This window comes from Rhynchophorus ferrugineus, unplaced genomic scaffold (genome assembly GCF_030347505.1).
Source record: "Rhynchophorus ferrugineus isolate W39M unplaced genomic scaffold, kcgeb_rfMv2 rfM2, whole genome shotgun sequence".
NCBI classification, from domain to species: Eukaryota; Metazoa; Arthropoda; class Insecta; order Coleoptera; family Curculionidae; genus Rhynchophorus; species Rhynchophorus ferrugineus.
This window is the reverse complement of record NW_027472581.1, coordinates 80,430,189-80,454,534: the sequence shown is the minus strand read 5'-3', so window position 1 is coordinate 80,454,534 and position 24,346 is coordinate 80,430,189. Positions and strand designations below refer to the sequence as shown.

General features: G+C 33.2%; 1 protein-coding gene across 4 annotated transcripts in view; it reads left to right on the top strand.

Annotated features, from left to right (window-relative positions):
- Positions 1-24,346, top strand: part of LOC143191404 (echinoderm microtubule-associated protein-like 2) — a 97,146-nt gene that overhangs the window by 43,565 nt on the left and 29,235 nt on the right. For all 4 annotated transcript variants that reach the window (XM_076396460.1, XM_076396457.1, XM_076396456.1 and 1 more), the window contains exon 2: positions 4,085-4,194. In XM_076396460.1, the coding sequence (XP_076252575.1) occupies positions 4,122-4,194 (73 nt within the window). In that variant the 5' untranslated portion in view covers positions 4,085-4,121. The remainder of the gene's footprint in view (positions 1-4,084; positions 4,195-24,346) is intronic.

Below are 24,346 nucleotides of genomic sequence, written 5' to 3'. Positions count from 1 at the left end.
TTAATGTTTTGTACAAGGTGTCTCAAAAAAAATCATATTCGTTTTAGTTTATTAACAGGTCAATTGAAAAGTCCCCGGCCCGACATATACAAGGCGCTACTAGAATTAAATCCATATGTTTTTAGTTAGCCCTAACCCTCAAAAGATGCGTGTATAAATTTGACAGCTGTCGGATCATTAGTTTATGAATTATAGGATTTTCAGTAAAGCAACTTTTGTTATTGTGAAAAGAATGGATAAAAAGGAATTTCGCGTGTTGATAAAATATTGCTTTTTAAAGGAAAAAAAACAGTTGAAGCAAGAACTTAGCTTAATGCCGAGTTTCCGGACACTGCCCCAGGAAAATCAACTATCAAGGATTGGTATGCTAAGTTTAGAAGTGGTGAAATAAGCATCGAAGACGGTGAACACAGTGGACGCCCAAAAGAGGTTGTTACTGACGAAAACATTTAAAAAAGCCACAAAATGATTTCAAATGACCGTAAATTTTAATTGAATGAAATAGCAGACACTCTGAAGATATCAATTGAACGTGTACATCATATCATTCACAAATATTTGGGTATGAGAAAGCTCTGTGCAATGTGGGCGCCGCGCGAGCTCACCTTTGACCAAAAACAACGACGAGTTGATAATTCGGAGCAGTGTTTGAAGATGATCAAGCGTAATAAACCCGAGTTTTTGCGTCGTTATGTGACAATGGATGAAACATGGCTCCATCATTTCACTCCGAAGTCCAATCGACAGTCATCCGAGTGGACTGCACACGATGAACCCGCTCCAAAGCGCGAGAAAACGAGAAAAACAGTCGGCCGGCAAGGTTATGGCGTCTGTATTTTGGGATACACATGGAATAATTTTCATTGACTACCTTGAAAATGGAAGGACCATCAACAGCGACTATTACATAGCGTTATTGGGCCGTTTGAAGGCCGAAATCGCCGAAAAACGGCCGCATTTGAAGAAAAAGAAAGTGCTGCTTCACCAAGACAATGCACCTTGTCAAAAATCCATGAATTGGGCTTCGAATTGCTTCCTCATCCTCTGTATTCTCTAGATCTGGTCCTCGGCGACTATTTCTTTTTCTCAGATGTCAAAAGAATGCTCATTGGGAAGAAATTTTCGTCAAATGAAGAGGTAATCGCCGAATCTGAGGCCTATTTTAAAGCTAAAAACAAATCGTACTACAAAATTGGTATCGAATAGTTGGAGGGTCGCTATAATCAGTATATCACCCTTGAAGGGAATTATGTTGAATAAAAAACTAATTTTGCCAAAAAAATATTTTTTACTATGATAGGTCGGTGACTTTTTAATTGACTGTTACTGTGTGAACACAACGATATCCATTAGATTGTTTTATCAATATGCAGTTCTATATTGCATATCTATATGATATGTTTATTATTTAATAGTTATATACAGTGATACTAAAACTAGTGGGCGAGCGATGGACAATACAATAAAGAAAAATTCACAGTATTTATAATATGAAGGGACTGAAGCAATTGAAATGAAAGTAAGCGGATGTATATAGAGTAGAACTGATGAACCGAAGAAATTCCACGCAATTAATGAATGGATCACAATTATAAATACCAATACAAGCAGACAAAAGCAATGTAAATGCAGGATACAGAAAATGTCCCTATTGAAAAGACTCTAGGACCGTATTCAAAAAAAAATTAAGGTTTCTAACAGAGTACTGCAACAATTTCTTAGAATTTTTTTTTACTAGTTACCAGTCGTTTCCGACTAACCTACAATTTGTCTTTATAATAACTTAAAAAGGTAAAAAAATCTAGATATATAACTAGGAGGACCCATCGGCCCTATCTCAATCTCTGGTGAAATAATGTTTATACATGTCACTGCTCTATGTTTTATTATATGCACCTCACTACATAACACTACACAAGATCAGATGGTTGAATTCTTTTGAGTCTGTGTCCTGTTATGGTGGTATCCAAAAGCTGCAATATTCTCATAAGAATGGAGTCTTTCCTCATGCCCCCTTGCAATTCTCTTGATTTCTTGACTGACTGTGGGTATTTAAAAGTCTCGATGTCGGTAATCAGTCCTGTAGTATTTTGGTTAGTCTTTACAGAACATCCCCATAATTGAGCTCCGTGTGTCCATATAGGTTTCAGTATTTGCTTATATAATAGCAATTTATATACTGATAATTGTGATTTTCTTCCAATTAGCTAGTACATTTTCCTATATTTCAATTCCAGTTCTTTTCTTTTCTTCTTTATATGTTCCTTCCAGCGAAGTTTTGCATCTAGATTCATTTCGGGATATTTAGCGTTGTTGCTACATGGAATGATAGTATTATTTGATGTTATTGGTGCTTGAACGGTTTGTTTATAGGTGAACTGCACATGTACAGATTTACTTTCATTAATTCTTATTTTCCAAGCTTGTGTCCAATTATTTATATTGTCACTTGCCTGTTGTAATGTTCGTGAGGCGTCTCTACTATTGTCTCAGACAGCTATAATCGCAGTATCATCAGAAAATGTAGCCATCGTAATATTCTCCATTTGTGGTATATCACAAGTGTAGAGTAGATAGAATATTGGTCCAAGTACACTTCCTTGTGGTATACCAGCTTTAGCTTCTTTTATTGCAGAGTAAGCTTCTTCTTGTTTGATTCTAAACATTCTAGTTGTAATATATGATTTTAATAGTTCGGTGTGTTGTTTTGGTAACATTTTCTGTAGCAATTTCTTAGAATATCTATTAATTAATTTAACCAAACATTTGCAAACTTGTCAGTCAATCTCGCCAAAAATGTATTCTGTTTTTTAATTGAGCCCAACAAACAAGAAATATAACAATTAAAAATTGTTTAATAGGCAGTTTTTATATGCACAAGTATTGATATTGCAAATATATAATATATTTGCTTATGATTATTTACAGTATAATATATAATAAATATATTAATAGATATCAAGTTTTAAAATACGATTTTAAAGAACTATTGCATTTATATTGAAAGTTGCCATGTCTTTTAGGTATTTTAAATAAAAGAGCATTTAATTAACATATTTCTGATGACTTTTGAAGTTTCAAGAATCCACTAAGTAAGTATTTATATTCACTGCTAATGACACGTTAGTTTAAGTTTCTGCTCTATTATTATTTCTAATATTTTTGCATAGGTATATCCAAATAGAGAGGGATATAAAAGTACATTTGTGAAATAACATTGATATAATTATTTTGTTTTAATGGAAAAAGTGACGACTTATTTCTAGATACCTCACTTAACACATCTCACGGTCTGACACAAATATATCTTTTAAATAAAAAAAACAGGGCCGTATCACTCGCAATTGTTTATGTTTATCAGGTTAATTCTATGTTGATTTACAATATGTACCATATACAACTATAGTTCCTGATTGAAAACGACAATTTACCTATTTCCAATGTATTTGTCATATTAGTCTATTAGTCATTATTAGAATGAGCGTCGGTTCTAATACTTTATATAATTATTTATCATATTCAACTATATATCATGTTTACCTAAAATAGATTTCCACTTTTTAAAAATAGGCGGAAAAAGTTACCAAGGCCGCCTTGACGTAGTGGTCAAGGCGACAAGACGGTCCTACTGTTGCGATAGACGCGGGTTCGAATCCTTCTGGGGTACGGTTGTAAATGTATGTTTGTCCGTAAGGCAAGAGTGTATAATCTGACAAGGAAAATCATCAAGACAATCACAATCAACCAGTAGACAGGGCAAGACCGATGTTAGGCTTAAAATGTGTATAATTTTCATACTAAGTCTGTTATGTTAAAGTATGCTGTACGTTTGACTGTTGAAAGAAAGAACTTACAGTATATTTTAAACGGACCTGGCTATATGTTATCTTGACAAAAAATCCTTTATATCTATAGTATTAAAAACATTGTTCTTTAATACGATTAATTGTTAAACTAACAATTATATCTCGAAATTGAGATAAAATTATATCGATAATGTTGATATGTTCGCTCGACTATCAATGGTTTATAATTGATTTTATTGCATATATTATTATTGGACTAATATCGTTGTTTCTTCTAGGTCTGTCCCAGATTGCAAGTAAACGAATCCGTCTTAAATGTTAGACTTTGGGTACAGGCTGCACACAATGCATCTGAACGGTGACTCCATGGAAAGCCCAGATGAAAGTCGTAAGTATCCGTCATATATCAACTAGAATACCAAAATCATTATATCCAAAGAATTTTTGCGTCTGTTACTCGCTATCGTTGGTCTTTTCTGCAACAGTATATCGTTTAATTTGTTCAATTAACATCGGTAGACATCTGCAGTATCGTTTTTTTGTGAAATAGCGGCTTCTGATCGCTAGTTGTTCATGTCGATGTAACATGCAACCAGCACACTGTTCCGAAATACTGATAAAGTGCGATTTTTTTTAAAGGAATTACATCTCACATTAGATATGCTTAGTACAATCAAAACTAAGTTACTTAAGCTACAGTTAAATGCTCTTATACAAGATACAAGTTCATGTGGTTTGGTTCGCTTCAATCTTCAGATTTACTTCGTGCTCTACAGTATTGCTTCCACGTTGTTGTGATTTAGCGACCTTATTTCATGTTATAAGGGGAAATTTTGTATCGCTCGTAAAGCGTGAAAATTAATTGATGTCAAACCAACATCGTTGCTATAAAGATGGGAATAATTGTAGAAAATTATGGAAAATATTTTGGTTAATATATATTGTACGAATTATTCCCATCTACTGCCTTTATAAAGTAAAAAAAATACCAGAATACTTGCAAGCACTTGACAATCATAGGAATACCGTCTTCATTGACCGATTCAACGCTACGAAACTTATAACAGCCAACAACGAGAGTAAAAGAAATCGAATCGATACGAAAAAGAATCGCCTTTCAATGCAGCTGCAGCACCTGAGGTCAGCAATACTGAGGTCATGGCTCGTAGACCGCCTAATAACGATAAGCGGCGTACCTTTCTTATGACGTATCTAGATACCGGCATTTCTTACCTTCGAATGGCACGAAACGGATTTAAACTCCTTTGTAGTTTGTTTTATTGTCGCCATTTTTTCGTCCGCGTTCTTATTAATGTATAACGAAAAGATTTTGATTTCTGAATGTTTCGTTATGGAAGGGCTAAGCATTTTTTTTTAATTGAATGTAAAAAAATAATCTTAAAATATATTTCCGGTCCAAATGTTTCTAGTTTAATATATCGACTAAAAAAATATCGAAATTTTTTTAGCCGATATTCTTTCAAAATGAATTAAATATACTTTTTAATAAAGCTTTAAAATTGGAACTTAATTTTAAATGTTTTGTGAATTTTGGTACTTAAGATCTATCAAAAATATCACTATTTTTTAAAAATATTTACAAAAATATATATCTTTTTAGTCAAATATTTCATTATTTTGTATTTTTTGTAAAATATCGATATTTTTGTATCTAATATACCGATATATCGATATTTTTTTAAATATCGAAAACGATATATCTATATTTTTTGACACAATGACAACACATGACACATACGCCATATTTATTTATTAAAAGTTGTAATTATTTGCGGTATAGATTCGTAGAGCGTCTGAACAGTTTCTAATGGTATATTGTCCCATTTTGTACCTAAACATCTACCATATATATATACGATATATTTTCCGTAAAATATCGATATTTTTTTATCTAATATATCGATATATCGATATTTTTTTAAATATCGAAAACGATATATCGATATTTTTTCAAATATCGATATTTTTTCAAATATCGATATTTTTTTCAGTGGCCAACACCCCTACAAGGGATAGACAAAATAATATGAACACATGACACATACGCCATATTTATTTATTAAAAGTTGTAATTATTTGCGGTATAGATTCGTAGAGCGTCTGAACAGTTTCTAATGGTATATTGTCCCATTTTGTACCTAAACATCTACCATATATATATACGATATATTTTCCGTAAAATATCGATATTTTTTTATCTAATATATCGATATATCGATATTTTTTTAAATATCGAAAACGATATATAGATATTTTTTAAAATATCGATATTTTTTTCAGTGGCCAACACCCCTACAAGGGATAGACAAAATAATATGAACACATGACACATACGCCACATTTATTTATTAAAAGTTGTAATTATTTGCGGTATAGATTCGTAGAGTGTCTGAACAGTTTCTAATGGTATATTGTCCCATTTTGTACCTAAACATCTACCATATATATATACGATATATTTTCCGTAAAATATCGATATTTTTTTATCTAATATATCGATATATCGATATTTTTTTAAATATCGAAAACGATATATCGATATTTTTTTCAGTGGCCAACACCCCTACAAGGGATAGACGAAATAATGAACACATGACACATACGCCATATTTATTTATTAAAAGTTGTAATTATTTGCGGTATAGATTCGTAGAGTGTCTGAACAATTTCTAATGGTATATTATCCCATTTTGTACCTAAACATCTACCATATATATATACGATATATTTTCCGTAAAATATCGATATTTTTTTATCTAATATATCGATATATCGATATTTTTTTAAATATCGAAAACGATATATCGATATTTTTTCAAATATCGATATTTTTTTCAGTGGCCAACACCCCCCACAAGGGATAGACAAAATAATATGAACACATGACACATACGCCATATTTACTTATTAAAAGTTGTAATTATTTGCGGTATAGATTCGTAGAGCGTCTGAACAGTTTCTTATGGTATATTGTCCCATTTTGTAGCTAAACATCTACCATATATATATACGATATATTTTCCGTAAAATATCGATATTTTTTTATCTAATATATCGATATATCGATATTTTTTTAAATATCGAAAACGATATATCGATATTTTTTCAAATATCGATATTTTTTTCAGTGGCCAACACCCCTACAAGGGATAGACAAAATAATATGAACACATGACACATACGCCATATTTATTTATTAAAAGTTGTAATTATTTGCGGTATAGATTCGTAGAGCGTCTGAACAGTTTCTAATGGTATATTGTCCCATTTTGTACCTAAACATCTACCATATATATATACGATATATTTTCCGTAAAATATCGATATTTTTTTATCTAATATATCGATATATCGATATTTTTTTAAATATCGAAAACGATATATCGATATTTTAGCTCTATAACAATTCAATTATGTTGAGGTCTGATAATTGTGCTGACCAGAGAAAATGTTTAATGATATTCTGATGGGTCTCAAATCTGACTCAATATTTTTGTTGTTATTCAATAAAATAACGTCATCATTCAAGATATTGAGGTATTCATTCGCAGTAATCCATCCAGTGATGTGAATGATATGACCAGTTGAATACCACGATATTGCTGTCCCAATCATAATAGAACCCATGCTTGACTGCAGGAAGCAGGCAGTTCGGATCGTAGGTTTCTTTAGGAGTTCTCTATATATAAACCCAGCCGTTTGTAGGAAATAATGTAAATGATGATTCATCTGACCATAGCACATTCTTCTAATCTGCTTGCGATCTTGTAATCGCAATGCTTCTATAAATATTAGCTTTATGGAGCTTCCGTTATACTGTTAAACGTTTAAACAATATTAATCAAGTGAGTGTTGTCAATGTAAGTCAAGTTTTAGTGGCAGAAGCATTGGTTACAACATAAAACAACATAACAGAATAAGCCCAAAACGATTCAACATCTTAAAGACAATATTCGTTACGAAATTGAAGAAATTCAGTGTCAGATGTTGCCGGATGTAATGAAAAATGCCTTAAAAAGAGCCGAAAGTTGCATAGCGGTCAGCACTTAGCGGATATAATTTTTCAATCATAACGAAAAAAAAATGTAAAAATCAAATAAACTTTTTATGAAAACCAAACTAATTTATATTTTCATTGAGCAAAGTTATATACAATCAAAATAGTATCGGGACTTTTGCCCCACCTTTTATACTAAATGGAATTCATATTATTTTGTCTATTCCATTAAAATACAATCCCAAGTTCCAACATTTTATAGAAAATGGTGAGTCTTTTTCTTATTTCATACTTGATCGAACGATACGAATCAATACTTAGAACTATTTGGTTATATGAAATCCCAACTATGGGGTACTGTTAGCACGTCTAAAATAGCCATCATTCAACTGTTCAAAATTAAAATGTTGTTTACCATTGTGTATGTCCCATACTATGTCTCTAATGCAGCGATAAGTACTTTGAAATAGTCTTACTAGACCCTAATGTACTTGCCAATCAGCTAAAAAACTACGAAGTAATAGTGAAGTGCGTACATATTATGGGTGTCAGACACCGAGAAAAATATCGATATATATATCGTAAAAAAAATCGATGTAAGTACCAAAAAATATTAAGTATTTAAAATTAAGTAACAAAATAAACTGAACCTTTAAAATTGAATACTGATTTAAATAATTTATAAAAAATAATTAAATATTTTTTTATAATGTTTAAGAAATATATTTTTTTGAAAAAATATCGAAAAATATCGGTTTACAAAAATATCGATATATCGATATTTTTTCGGCATCCCTAGTGCGTAGACTAAAACGTTTGAAGCCATCCAATCTAGTTAATGGACATATATAGGATTTAGCTTAATATTTCGAACAAGTTATTTTACACAGGAAATTACTTAGTTATTATAAAAAGTTGTTATAAAAAATACTTATTGTCCACCGGCCAGATTATTATACCTCTAAGAGAAATAAAACATTGATATAATCATGATCACAATTCTTTGCTTTATTCAAAAGAGGTTAACTTTCAATTATTTATGGGAAACAATTTTAATTTCAGTTAATGAAATTCTGTGGCTATTTTGGCAATAGTCCATTCTCTTGACCCAATTCTCGATCCATTGTCGAGTGTTTGTAGTTATATGTCACAAATAGCTCAATGAAAATGTTCTCTATATGAATCAGTTGTTTACGGATAATTAGAGTAACACCGATCATTGACTATCTTCATTAAAAATAGTCCAAGGCTATCAAATAGATACTGAACTAAATACACATACATTATATTAGGTGTTATAATTATTTTATTGTTAAGTATTAGGTTGAGTTTACAAAAGATGGCTCAAAACAGTTGTCGATTCCAGTATATTTTAGTTGATAAAGTAAGACAGAAGAACGGCGTTACAATTTGAAGGAAGAGGAAGGATGGAAGGTCATTAAGTGCTGTGTGGATCTTCTGCTCCATCGATTTCACCATGTGAATACTGCTTTCGACGTTTTAAATGTGGTGATTTTGATACCGTAGACAAAGAACATTCTGAGCAGCCAAAAAAATTATGACGAGGGCTTGAAGCTATTAGTTCATGATGATCAGCGTAAAATGCAAGAAGTATATATAGAATTGTTGGGAATAATACAAGAAACCATTTCCAATCGCTGGAAAAACTTTGGATTGATCTTGGATATTTGTGAATGAAGCTAAGAGATATTGAAAGGAGTTTGATCATATGTTAAAAGACATTAACGGCAAAATCGGATAGGTTTTTGGCATCGTAATATTATAGGTGATGAAAAGTGGATCCGTTACGATAATGTAAAGCGAAGAAAATCATAGAGGCCACTTGGTCATGCATCAATAGCATTGTCAAATAACCATGGCTCCAAGCTAATGCTCTTGATTTGGTAGGATTAGCTTGTTGTGGTATGCTAAGAGCTACTAAAAGCTAATTAAATCATTAATAGGGATTACTATCGACTACAATTGATGTGTTTGACCCGAGCACTGTGTGAAAACAGCCGGAATACGAGCAAAGACACAACAATGTTATTCTTCAGTATGACAACCCTCAACCATATGCTGCAAAACTGTTGAAAAGGTACTTGATAACATTAAAATGGGAAGTGCTCACCCGTCATATTGTCCAGATCATACTCCTTCTAACTTTTTCTGATATATGAGTGGTGAACTGTCGGAGCAGCGCTTCACCTTTCCTGAAGATACTAATAATAGATCGATTCGTATATAGCCTCAAAAGATACGTCGTTCTTTTGAGATGTTATAGTTTTGTCGCGTCGTTCACGTGGAAGAATATAACAGGGAACCTTTAACAAAACAATAGCCATAGAGAAAGAGAGATTTAACTTCACAGGAAATTTTGGGGAAATGTTTCGCGACGTCCAACATGTAGAAGACGCTACCTTTAACATATTACTTGTTTTATTCGCTATGCTAAGAGCCGCGACGGGATCAGATTGGTTCATTTCGTTCTACAGTTTGTTTATTTTGTACGCCATTTTCAATGTGCCCTATATAGAGAACAGTGTGTGAACAGTGAATTTTATTAGTATATACAAGTCGGTAGTTGAAACGCATTCTCGTTATAGGAAGTGTTGTGTGCCCGGATGCACAGATATTGAGGAAATGCATCATCGTTTTCTGTTAAAAAGTACCCGGCGATCTTTAAGAAATTAATAGAAAACATTAAAAATGAGATAATGAGATAACAGATTTATGATCGTTACCATGTCAGACATGTTTGTGATACATTTAAACTTTCCTTTAAGTACTTATGAACAATTTAGTGATGGTGAAAATAATACCACGAGCCCAGAATAAGTACAAATGGAAGTGGATCAAAATCAAATTGATATAGATTAATTTCTAAACTGTCTTACTATATTTTTAGTGCCTGTTTCCATCGTTCCAGGCCCACAAGGGTATTCGAAGCAAGTATCATCGATATTTGAACAAACTCCAGAAGGTAATAGTAAAGTTTATGTTCCTTCAGCCAGTATCCTCCTTTCTGATCATTCTTACCATTAATTATTTGACTCTAGAACTTCAGTCCAGATATTCCTATAAGAGCAAACAAAGTTTTACGTTGTACAGTAGTATACATCTCAGGCTATTTAGTAAAAATTTTGAAAAAAGAAATTAAGTGTGATTTTTATTTACATACAGTTATGAATAAATCAGTAGATTAACAAATCAATGAAATGTCAAATCAGAAATGTGAATCAGACTCCGACAAAAATGGTTCATTATACTGTCAGCTGTTTGAGCTATGTCTTATTTTATTCAGCGATTTTGCCACGTCGATAATACAACAAAATTTTTGTCAAATTAAAAAAAAAGGAAATTTAAAACCCTTTAATTGTACATTCCATAATGTTCTTTCGGATCAAATATTAAAAGTACTAACAGGGTGTGCTATATACTTTTGAGTAAAATAGGTGAACAGAATATTAAGAGGCAAAGACTCAAAGTTTGCTTTCAGTATAAGAAAACAAAAAGACAGAACTCTGATAGATCCTATTAAATTGATGGCACCAAACAAATATGAAAAAGGAAATAGATGGAAGAGATAATTTTGATTTGCAATGCAACAAAGTTTTTTGCTTATGGTTTTATATATATATATATATATATATATATATATATATATATATATATATATATATATATATATGTAGGAATGTTCGTCGGGTCGGTCGGTCGGTCGGTCGGTCGAAATGTGTGGCTGCCGCTACGATTATTTGTCAGAACACTCACTACTATTTTTGGAAGGAATTTGCACGGGAACTAAAAACACTGCTTGAATCAAAGTTGTTTATTCTAACTTACGATTGATACATTTGGTCGATGGGAGAATGGACAGCATATTAGGTTAAGGTGAAGGAAGTACGGTAGCGCTGTGGAAGTGGTACTGTTACAGGGGGACGGTGATAAGAAAAGAGAGCGAGACGTCGTCGTGATGGCCTTTTATACTCCAGAACTGCATGGTACCAATCCACCGGCGTTGCCAACCTTTGTAGTTGTTGATGGTGAATTGGTGGTGGCCTAAAGGGTCGTGGCGGTCGCCACATAACTCCCCTCCTAGTGGAACAGCCGTGGAACGTACCTATGTGTGGTGCAAGTTCCGGAATGCACCCGCAATCACGCAAACAAACGCCCGGGGACTGCTGATGAGATGGGGATCCCAACCTGAGCGAGGAGTTTTACGGGATCAGCTGCCATCGGAGCTGTAGCAGGACGTCGTTCGTCTTGAGGCGTTTAGCTTTGTTTGAGGGTACCTGTAAATGTGTTACGTGTCCCGTTTCGTGATGCGAGGGTGCTCATGTGTTGCTGGTATACATGATGGGCTTCTGTGGTTTTCGTCCATCAGGCTAGTCTCGTGGGATGTCGTCGACCACGTGATGTTGATGAGTTCCGTTCCTCGTGCTATCCTTCCATGCACGTGTCAAGCACCTGTCGAGTGGCTTATGTTGAGTTGATTTACCTGTTAGGCACTTTGATCACGTCGGGGTCACCAATTGTAGGAATGTTCGTCGGGTCGGTCGGTCGGTCGGTCGGTCGAAATATGTGGCTGCCGCTACGATTATTTGTCAGAACACTCACTACTATTTTTGGAAGGAATTTGCATGGGAACTAAAAACACTGCTTGAATCAAAGTTGTTTATTCTAACTTACGATTGATACATGTGGTCGATGGGAGAATGGACAGGATATTAGGTTAAGGTGAAGGAAGTACGGTAGCGCTGTGGAAGTGGTACTGTTACAGGGGGTGGGTGATAAGAAAAGAGAGGGAGACGTCGTCGTGATGGCCTTTTATACTCCAGAACTGCATGGTACCAATCCACCGGCGTTGCCAACCTTTGTAGTTGTTGATGGTGAATTGGTGGTGGCCTAAAGGGTCGTGGCGGTCGCCACATATATATATATATATATATATATATATATATGTGTGTGTGTGTGTGTGTGTATAATATTTATATTTTGTAGATAAATTTACATTATATATTTATATTTATTGTTATAGATTATATTCATATTTATTTATTTTTAAATATAATATTTATATTTAATTGAATTTTATTTAATAAATTTTTAAAGAAGACAATTGTTTTTTATTTAAATTTCATTGGTCAATTACACATGACATCAAGGCTGTCACGTGCCAAACAGTAACAATAAGCCAATCAAATGTCTTCACAGTAAAATATTTTTCTTACTGGAGATTTAAATTGACCAATGAAATTAATTGAATGGCCTATTATAGCGCCCTCTGGATGTTGGACAAAGCAAAACTTTGCGCTCTATTACTCTATGACAATAGCGGTCTCTTTGTAGTTTTTACATGAATAACTTATCTATCTGTCTTTAATCATAACTTCTAAAAGCTACTAATTCATTTTCATTAAGAGTTGTAATGTTTTTGGAAGAACTTTGTCGCGGAGTGTATAGCAGCAGTATCAGCGACGTCAAAGCACCTAAATAGTCATTTAATTTTAAATACCATGACTAGTTTTTTAAATCGTTTCATAGTCTCATAGAAATAAGAGATCTCTCCGATTATCAACTCATTTCCTGACGACTAAAACGGCGTAATATTCAAATAACGACATCCTGAATCGGCGCAGCCGAAACACCATTGTCTCGGTCTGACGAAACGAAACGTCATTCTTGGCAATTTCCGACAACATTAACGTGGACGTTTTAAAAGAACGGAACAGTGTTCCGCACCCATCGTAAGGCAGATAAAAAAATCCGTTTCCTCATGACACGAACCCATTACATTAGCCCGTAACGGCGGAGATATTTCTCGTCTCGTTAGCCGATCGAGAAAAAACCGCCGACCAACGAAGAAAGTGGACATTTTTCTCCGCGAATGTCGCCTTAATTGTGGACATCTTTCATTTGTTGGTCGATAACGATGACCGAACACGTCAACGAAAGCGAGCGTGCTGCTGTTACGTGGTTCGATTGGATGGGATGTGATCTGGTTTAGGTTTGTTCGGTAATGGCATGTTGTTATTGAAATTGGCGATCGATGGAAATTTGGTGAAAGTATCATCATTATGTAGGAATGTGCAAACGAAATAAAAGCCTATACACCTGTATCACTGCTGCCAGTAATATCTAAGGTTTTTGAAAAAAATAAAACCGATCATAGAGAGAAAAAACCTAATACCAACACACCAGTTTGGGTTTATTAACAAGCACTCAACAATTGACCAGGTCCACAGAATAACAAATGTTATTGAAAAAGCCTACGAAAGTAAAAAAGTATGCTCAGCAATATTTTTAGATGTAGCACCAGCCTTCGATAAGGTTTGGCATGAAGGCCTTGTTCATAAACTACAGAATATGCTACCAAAACAACACACCGAACATTACCACCAGAATATTTCGAGTCAAACAAGAAGAACTTTACTCTACAATAAAAGAAGCTAAAGCAGGTATACCACAAGGAAGTGTACTGGGACCAATGCTTTATCTACTCTATACTTGTTATATACCACAATGATACTGCGATTATAGTTGTCGGAGACAATAGTGAAGAAGCTTCACGAAAATTACAACAGGCAAGTGACAATATAAATAATTTCACACAAGCTTGGAAAATAAGAATTAACAAAAGTAAATCTGTACATGTGTAGTTCACCTATAAACAGACCGTACAAGCACCAATAACATTAAATAATATTATCATTCCATATAGCAACAACGCTAAATATCTCGGAATAAATATCGATGCAAAACTTCGCTGAAAGGAACATATAAAGAAGAAAAGAAAAAAACTGGAATTGAAATATACGAAAATATACTGGCTAATTGGAAGAAAATCACAATTATCAGTACATTATATAAATTGCTATTATATAAGCAAATACTGAAACCTATATGGACATACAGAGTTCAATTATGAGGATGTTCTGCAAAGAGTAACATAAATAAAATACAAATTTTTCAGAACAAAGTCCTGAGAGGTATTGTGGGTGCACCGAAATACTATAGGACTGATTACCTACATCGAAACCTTCAGATACCCACAGTCAGTCAAGAAATTAAGAGAATTGCAAAGGGACATGAGGAAAGACTCCATTCTCATACGAATATTGAAATATTGCAACTTTTGGATACCACCAGAACAGGACACAGACTCAAAAGAATCAAACCATCTGATCTTGTGTAGTGTTGTGTAGTGAGGTGCATATGGTAAAAAAATCAGCAGTGACATGTATAAACATTTTTAGATATAAACATTTTACCTAGTTATATACCTAGATTTAAGTTATCGTAAAGACAAATTCTAGGTTAGTCGGAAACGACTAATAACAATATGTTATTTAAATATTTTAAAAAAATGTAGGAATGCATTGTTTCGAACACAAAAACCTGTTGAGGATTCAGAGGCAAGGAGATGACTTCTCTATTACTTTTCACCATAATGGTAGATACAATTATACGGTAAATATTTCAAAAGATATTAACCGACTTCAAAAAACGAAGGGGTTCTATGTTCGACTGTATATATTTTTTTAAAGTATGTTCGCTGATAAACGACTATGCCTAGGGCAGTAGAAAAAGTACAAGTGGCAGTCAGCAAAATCTATAAATCGACGAAAGATTGGAAAATTCAACTTAATAGCTCCAAATCTGTCCACGCTAATTTTGCGTTGCTGCGAAATAATAAAAACTTAATTATATCACTCAATGGATGCTCAATTCTTGAAGCTGAATCAGCTAAATATCTCGGAATCCATCTTGATGGTAGATTAAATTGGAAACATCATGTTAGACAAAAAGCAAAACATATTAGAAACAAAATAAAACAACTATACTGGTTAGTCTGAAGATACTCTCAACTTGATCTAAAATCAAAGAGGTTGATCTATAATACAATTATAAAGCCAATTTGGACCTATGGGGTGCAAATATGAAGTTACACTAAAAATTCAAATCAACTAGTCATCCAACGCTGTCAAAACAAGGTTCTTCGATTGATTACCAATGCCTATCGCTATGTGACCAACGAAGAACTGCACGTTGACCTGAAAATCAAATGGATTTGCGAAGTTATCCAAGATTTCGTCTTGAAACACGGAAGAAGGTTACTAAATCATACTAACGTGGAAGCAATACCACTACAGGACGCTTTCGTACTTCCTTAACCTAACTTAATATCCTGTCCATCTTCCCATTGAACACATGTAGTATTTAGCACATGAAATAAACAAGTTTTTATTCAATCGGTGTTTTCTGTTCCCATGCGAATTCCTTCCACAAAAATAGTAGCTCTATACCAATTCAAATGGACATCTAATTATCAATACTGAACATACACCATCGGAGTTTTTGTTCATGTACAATCTAAAATAGTTCGACTGTACGCAAATTTCTCGACTAAACGAGTTGCTATTTTGGGTGATGTTTTTCTTACTGTTTAAATATTTACACCATATTAGTGCGCTATAGTTCCTTTATTATTTTCCAAACAGTATTTTATGGATATGTAAACGATATGGCGTATTGTACGTCATAAAACCAACTGTGACTTTGAATTTATAATGCGTCTAACATTAGAATCGGGACTCGTTCATAAAGAGACAATTAATGGCAATCGTAAAATTAATAAAACATGTGACGTATAATTTAATTTTCCTTTTTTTGCATTTAATTTAACTTTGTGTTGATAAACGAGCTGTAATTCCAAGCGTTAAAATATGCTTTTTCAAATTTTTAATTTAACAATAGACATAGTAATATAACGGCGTATCGAATAATCGATGCTTTTCGATATATTGACAACCAGAAATATCGATACTTATCGATAATCAGTATCGAAAAATTCGAAATATCGATATGAAATATCGAAAGTAGTAATGTAACGATATATCGAATAAACGATAATTATCGATTTATCGACGCCCAAAAACATCGATTTTTATCAAAAGCTGTGGCTTATGTTATGCGACCAATCGAATCCATTAAGAAAGAGGAATTTGCCGAATATTATATCACTATTCCAAAAGTTTGTACCTATTATAAGTTGTGCGATTTACCAATATAACGAATTAAGGATCACCTCTAACACCGCCAATAATTTTAAGATAAAAGTTACACTTGAAACAGAAAATGGTTTTGGACAGCTTGAATATATCCTCGTTATAAAACTTGCGTGTTAACAAACTTGATGCTTGTTCGAAAGCAATATCTAGAATTAGAAATTTTATTTCAATATAAATATGGAGCCGCAACAAATTCATCTATATCTTCATAGAATGAAGATAGCTGTGAATTCCACTTCTGGAAACAACATTGCTCACACAAATAAAAGAAAGAAACCTCCTTACACCTGTAAGCACTCTAAAAATAAACGTCCTCGAAACGTAGCAAAAGATGCAAGGTGTATATCCCAATATGTTTAAAGTGACAATGAGTCACTACCAATTGTGGCCACAAGCGTACTTTCCAAAAACCTTTTTTTGAAGGCAAGGGGTCTTTATCAAAAATCTCAAAACAGTCTTTATCTCTAAACAGAAACTAGCTACAAGGAAATGGCTGTTACAAAATACTCAGTTTTCTTTTAATAAATCTATGGTTCAACAATAGAAAACGTATTTTTTATTTTATAACATTATTCATGGGTACTTTTTAAAAAAATTTTATGTATCCTTCACAAAGAGGGTTAAATTTATACTGGACCTACAATTTTCACATGGGCTCCGAACCACGGTTCACGGCATTAAGCCTACCGACTGGCGAGTGACCAACTTAGAAATCATCCACATGACAATACATATAAAATTGTCCTTTAAAATCTTTTTAACTTCTCTCAACCACCAAAATCTCAACAACACTTTATTATTTTTCTTATTACAATGTCCTCTTGATTACAATTTCGAGAATGCTCCAGAAAATGTAATGTATTAAAGAATGCTGGCCTTTGCTGGCATACAATATTATTAAACGTTTTTTATTAATTAGATTTTAAATATTTATAATAAATAGGAAAACCGATAAATAGGCATCATTAACTAATTAATTAAATCAAGTTCCTGCAATAGTGTACAAAAACCTAATTCCAAACCTAAAACCAAATATGTAACAATTCTTGACATATTACCACATATACGTTTACTTCTTGGTCGTTTTGGTGGTGCACTGCCTTCTTCTTGTCTGCTGACACCGAAGGGACGTCTTCGTCTGTTACTCTTTTTGAAGAAAACTATACTTGTCTTATATACTATATACTTATATACTCATTGTCACTATACTATACTTAATCCATTTTGGATAATATAATGTGGACATTCGAACTGAACTATAAAAAGCAAGCATATATGTATATAGGAGCTCATAAGAAATTCTCTTAAGTTTATCATTGCTTACTTGCAAAAAAACAATTTTTGGTCTTATCAGAAGCCTTAGGAAACGAATTTATTCTACTTAAACCTTCACATCCTCGAGCACAACACTTTTGTTTCGATTTTAGATTTAAACTAATCATGTTTACCGCGCAAGAACTTGTGCAAAGAATTAGGTGCTAACTTGTATTTTAATCAACGATATTCATTAGTGAAAGTATCAATGTAAACAGTTCTTAAACAACCTAATTATTAAATTCCGTGTTTAAACATTTCTGTACGTTATTAATTTTGATTTTAGCGATTTAAAAGTAATTATTTTAATGTCACTGATGAGGAACTGCCAGGTGAACCAAAAAAAAAATAAGAATTACACGCCTGTTTGAACGAAAACCATCACAAAACTTTCAGACAGCTTAGCGCTTGATACATTAATTGTTTTCAGACGTTTACATATGATGGGAAGGATCCAATAGCAAGGAAAATAGCTACCATAGGAATTTATTGAAAATTCCATTTTGCATCGTTTGAATACCGTGTTTATCAAAGAAAAAAAAATTCCTGTGGCGTATTGTGACTTGCGATAAAAAATTAATCTACTAGCACAATACCAAGCGTAAAAAGTCATGGGTTGGTCCTACAGAACCATCGACATCGACAACAAAGCGGAATATTCATGACCATAAAGTTTTGCTGTATATGTCATGGATCAACTAAGAGTAGTGTACCCAGTAAAGCACCTGGTAACTTTCAGCAGTATATCTTTTTAATTGAACAGTTGTAAGGATGTATAACGACGAGAAGCAAGACCTAAAAATAATAAATGAGATTCTGCGAAAACGTGGTCAAGACATTAAAGGTTTTTCTAAGAACCAAACGCAGATGTAAATCCGGAATACTACTGCAACATATAGCACTTGCGGAAGCATCAGAAATATTTGTTATACGTAAATATGTTTTACAATATAATAATAATATTAATTTCCAAAATTCTTACACCTATACCACTTACATTGATATAGAACACTTATGATTATACCTTGACGTTCGACGTACTCGTTAATATTAAAAACGAAACTTAAAGACAGAAGTTGAAGAACAGAAGAAGACTAAAACTTTATGCGTCTACATTTTTTAAGAAAGAAAAATATTTTATTGCACTATAAATGTCAAGATAATCATATATATATAAGAAAAATACACTACAGAAAAAATATGAACGTTGTATATAAAAACATAGCGGCCCGCTCCGACTTTGCACGGGCATAAAATATATATGCCTATGTCACTCAATGAAAATATGATTAAAATCGATCCAGTATTTTTGGTTCATTCATTACTGCCCTTGGCCTGCACGCATTAAATTTGGAGTAAAACAATTCCTCTTCCCCTATACTTACTATGAAGATTTCCTGCTATCTTTGGAATATCTAAATTCATACAATTTTTATTACATTACACGTTTTTAAACGCAAATTTTAAATTTGTAATATCTCCGAAAATATTTGTTTAATTTACATGCTGTAAGGAACCATATTGATCTATATTAATTGCACACTGTATTTAAGGTACTTAATTCGATAAGGATTAATGCCGTATTGCTTAAAATAGCTTCGTAAATAAGCCATTTTCTCACGTAAAAAGTAAACAATAAAAATGGTTAATGTGGGTTATCCCTAAAAGATAAACATATACCATCGCGGACTTTTTGTAGACCTTTTTATGGTGTACAATACTGTAGTACATTAATTTGATCTAACTCGTAGGGTTAGGCAGCGTTTTTGCTAATTGCTAAATAAGCCTAAAAAATAGGTTAATTTACGACATCACGTTAGAAACCTCTAAAATTAGCAATGTTGCCTTAGTATATTATGCATGTATTATACATATAAACCTTCCTCTTGAATCACTCTATCTATTGAAAAAAAACCGCATCAAAATCCGTTGCGTAGTTTTAAAGATTTAAGCGCACATAGGGATATAGGGACAGAAAAGGCGACTTTGTTTTATACTATGTAGTGATTAGTCCTTTTACTCTATTATGAGACAAACATAATACATTTAATACATTGTAGTATCGCAATAGTAATAATATCATTAAATCAAATGCCAACGCAATAAATTCGCGATATCAACACACGAAAAAAACAAAAGTTAACGAACGCCAAAACAACAACGAAACAGTTGAATGAATGTTCAACGAAAAGCGCCCACTTCGATCCGACAGGTGTGCGAACGTACGCCTCCCGCTCGAAAGGCTAGATGAACCATTCGCGTAGCTCGTTTGTTTTCAGTGGAAACTTATTATTCAGATGATGACACCGGTCTTAGTCAAGGCCGGTGCGATCCGAAACGCCGTCTATCCCGCGTACGACGTGGGCGAAACGTTGACATATCAAATGAAAAGCCGGTCGAGATAAGGGGATATTTCGTAACATTAAATTAGTTGTAATTGTGCATTATTTAATACGAAAATAAATAAAATAGATATATCACTGTTTATGTTAATTAAGATAGTCTAGCAAAAAACTCGGGGGTGATAATTAATGCAAATATTTGATCTAATACGAAGTCACAATAAGGTTGTTGCAAACAAAAGTCAAAAGTACAAAAATTCCTCGGTTTCACTTGTTGTATTACTACAGTTGTACTTGATGTACTTTTTTATAAACTCAAGGTTTAATTTAATTATTATAATATTTTGATTACTATTCTACTAACATTTTACTATACATTAAGAGAACAGCAGAACAAATTCATAGATTAGTCAACCAAATTTCTCGATATATCTCAGGCCTTCGACAAGGTGTAGCACACTGGACTGCATGTTGAACTGAAAAAGCTTTTGCCCTATACGCACTTTCAACTGCTGAAATCATACCTCACAGACAGACATTTTATTGTCAAACAGGGTGACGAATACACTGACCTACACCCAATATATTCTGGTGTTCTGCAGGGCAGTGTTCTTGACCCATTGTTATATCTATTGTATACAGCTGACCTACCGACCTCAAGAAACACTACTGTTGCAACATATTCTGACGATACAGCGGTTTTAACATCAGACGATGATCCAATATTAACCTCCACAATAAACCCCATCTTCATCTTAACAAAGTTGAATTGTGGTTGAAAAGTATCTGTTAAAATTGCGTCACAAATCTACTTAAAAGGTCCATTCTTCCAGATATGAGTGAATCAGTGATACTAAGTCATCCTTTAGCTATTTAAAGTATTCAGTATGGCTTCAGCTACTTTCTGCAAGTTTAGAGAGAGAGCTAATCAGGATGATATGCCTGTAGTCGGATGAATTCGAATGAATGTTCTAAATAAGCTAAATACTGACTGTTATAAAGCTATAAAAATGTAGATATTATTAGTTTATTAACACAATTAATAATTTAACTAATTTATCTCTCTGACGTCCTGAACTTCAGTGTTTTCTATAACAAAACCGAAGTAGTGCAAATATGTCTGCCAGTTCCATCGTTCACTATCTTATCGTAGGTATATCTTTATTTTTAATTTAAAAGGGAACCGTTTCTTTGAACGGCTTCTCTCAATGCTTCGTGGAGTCACGTTAGGTTTCTCGTCTCAATTGTCTATTACATTGCGTGCGTTGTACATTAGGCGTTGTCATTCCAAATTGTATTAATCCTTTGTTGGCAAACACCAAGCACATATCCTCAATTAAAATTAATACTTTATTATGAATTTCTTCGTTCAAAAGATAGAAAACCATCAACATCTTTTATAAATTACATATGACAGAAACAAAACTAACAGTGTTATGCATCAAAAATCGTTACAATAAACACTATCGGATCAGCCAGAAAAAATCTGTATATTAATCGGATTAGCGAAAATTTTGCCTCCCTTTTTGAGGAAAACGGGGGCATCCGGAGGCTTGAAATATGGCACAATTAAAGCTTATACGTAGGAAGAATGTTTAGGCTTAATATTTTTAGAAATATTTATAAAGAAAAATTGTTCTTGCTTAAGGACTGTTAATTGATATGGTTCTGGAAACATACTATTCATTGGTAAATGCACTTCTTAATATAGCATTAACCGAATATAGCTGGTAATAAATACGTTAATTTGTCCATCAAGAGTTAACATGAATGTGGCAATTAATAATTACAACAGGTAAATCGAAAAGTCCCCGACCTACCATAGTACATATTTTTTTGGCAAAATTAGTTTTTTTTATTCAACATAATTCCATTCAAGGTTGATACACTGATTATAGCGACCCTCCAACTTTTCGATGCCATTTTTGTAGTACGATTTGTCCTTTGCTTCAAAATAGGCTTCAGTTTCGGCAATCACCTCTTCATTTGACGAAAATTTCTTCCCAGCGAGCATTCTTTTGAGATCTGAGAACAGGAAATAGTCGCTGGGAGCCAGATCTGGAAAATGCGGTGGATGAGGAAGCAATTCGAAGCCTAATTCATGGATTTTTGCCATCGTTTTCACTGACTTGTGACACGGTGCATTGTCTTGGTGAAGCAGCACTTCCTTTTTCTTCAAATTCGGCGATTCCGACCTTCAAACGGTCCAATAACGCTATGTAATAGTCGCTGTTGATGGTCCTTTCTTTTTCAAGGTAGTCAATGATAATTATTTCATGCGCATCCTAAAATACACACCCCATAACCTTACCAGTTGACTGTTGCGTTTTCCCACACTTTAGAGCGGGTTCATCGTATGCAGTCCACTCGAATGACTGTCGATTGGACGTCGGAATGAAATGAGGATCATCAAATCGTCGTTGTTTTTGGTCAAAAGTGAGCTCGCGCGGCACCCACTGTGCACAGAGCTTTCTCATACCCAAATATTCGTGAATTATATGATGTACACGTTCAGTTGATATCTTTAGAGTGTCTGCTATTTCATTCAGTTTCAATTTACGGTCATTCAACAATCATTTCGTGGATTTTTTTGAAGTTTTCGTCGGTAACAACCTCTTTCGAACGTCCGATGCGTTCACCGTCTTCGGTGCTCATTTCACCACATCTAAATTTAATAATATAAACTTACCAATCCTTGATGGTTGATTTTCCGGGGGCAGTGTCCGTAAACTCGGCATCCAGCCAAGGTTTTGCTGTAACTGTATTTTTTTCCTTCAAAAAGCAACATTTTATCAACACGCGAAATTCCTTTTTATCCATTTTTTCACTATAACAATACGACACTATAATGATACGAAACCTGTCAAATTTATACAAGCATCTTTTGAGGGTTAGGGCTAAGTAAAAAACATATGGATTTAATTTTAGTAGCGCCATCTATGTGTCAGGCCGGGGACTTTTCAATTAACCTGTTAAAATAGTTTCATAGAATTTTAATTACGCATTTTTTGGTGAGTTGTTAGTTCCCACGTGGGACATAAGACAAAGTAGAAAGCAGTAGATAAATGAAAGTCATAGAAGACAAACTATTGATGAGTTATCTGCAGGGGCGAGATCGAAGAGTGAAATAATTAAGCAAAGAACAACGCAATTTTATTTAAAAATTTAGGTAAGAAATGTTTTTTAATCAGCCTTTTACCGTTTTTGTAATATACATTTTAGGCGAGAAATGCGTATAAATAATAAGAACTATATGAATACATAAATGAAGTAATGAAAATATGCAGGAGTTAAAATGAAACTAACTACATAATTTGCATAGATACACAAATAATTGAACCTTGTCTCAATTATTATGATTATTTACTTTATAGATCTAAGTTTTAGAAAATCAATAGTTAATTTAATGAATATAAATATATTCCTTTAATATACATTTCAAAATTGTAAGAAATAAATTACCTAATTGTGTTGCTTATTATTTTAATATATTTAATATATTCGCTACAGTCAAATATCAATTTCAAAATTGTTTTACTTATATATTCTCTGTTTTAATATACAAGCATTCCATACGTATGTTTATAATATTAAAGTAAAGAAAGATCATGTATACTTATATTTGATGTTCTGAAGTTATTACAGTTCTGAAAATAATCTTCCTTATAACACTTTATTATAATATTCAGTGGCGTAGTAATTTAGATTTATTAATATTTTCAATACTGATCAATTTGATACATTGTGATAAAATGTCGACCACAGGGCTATTATATATATATATATATATAT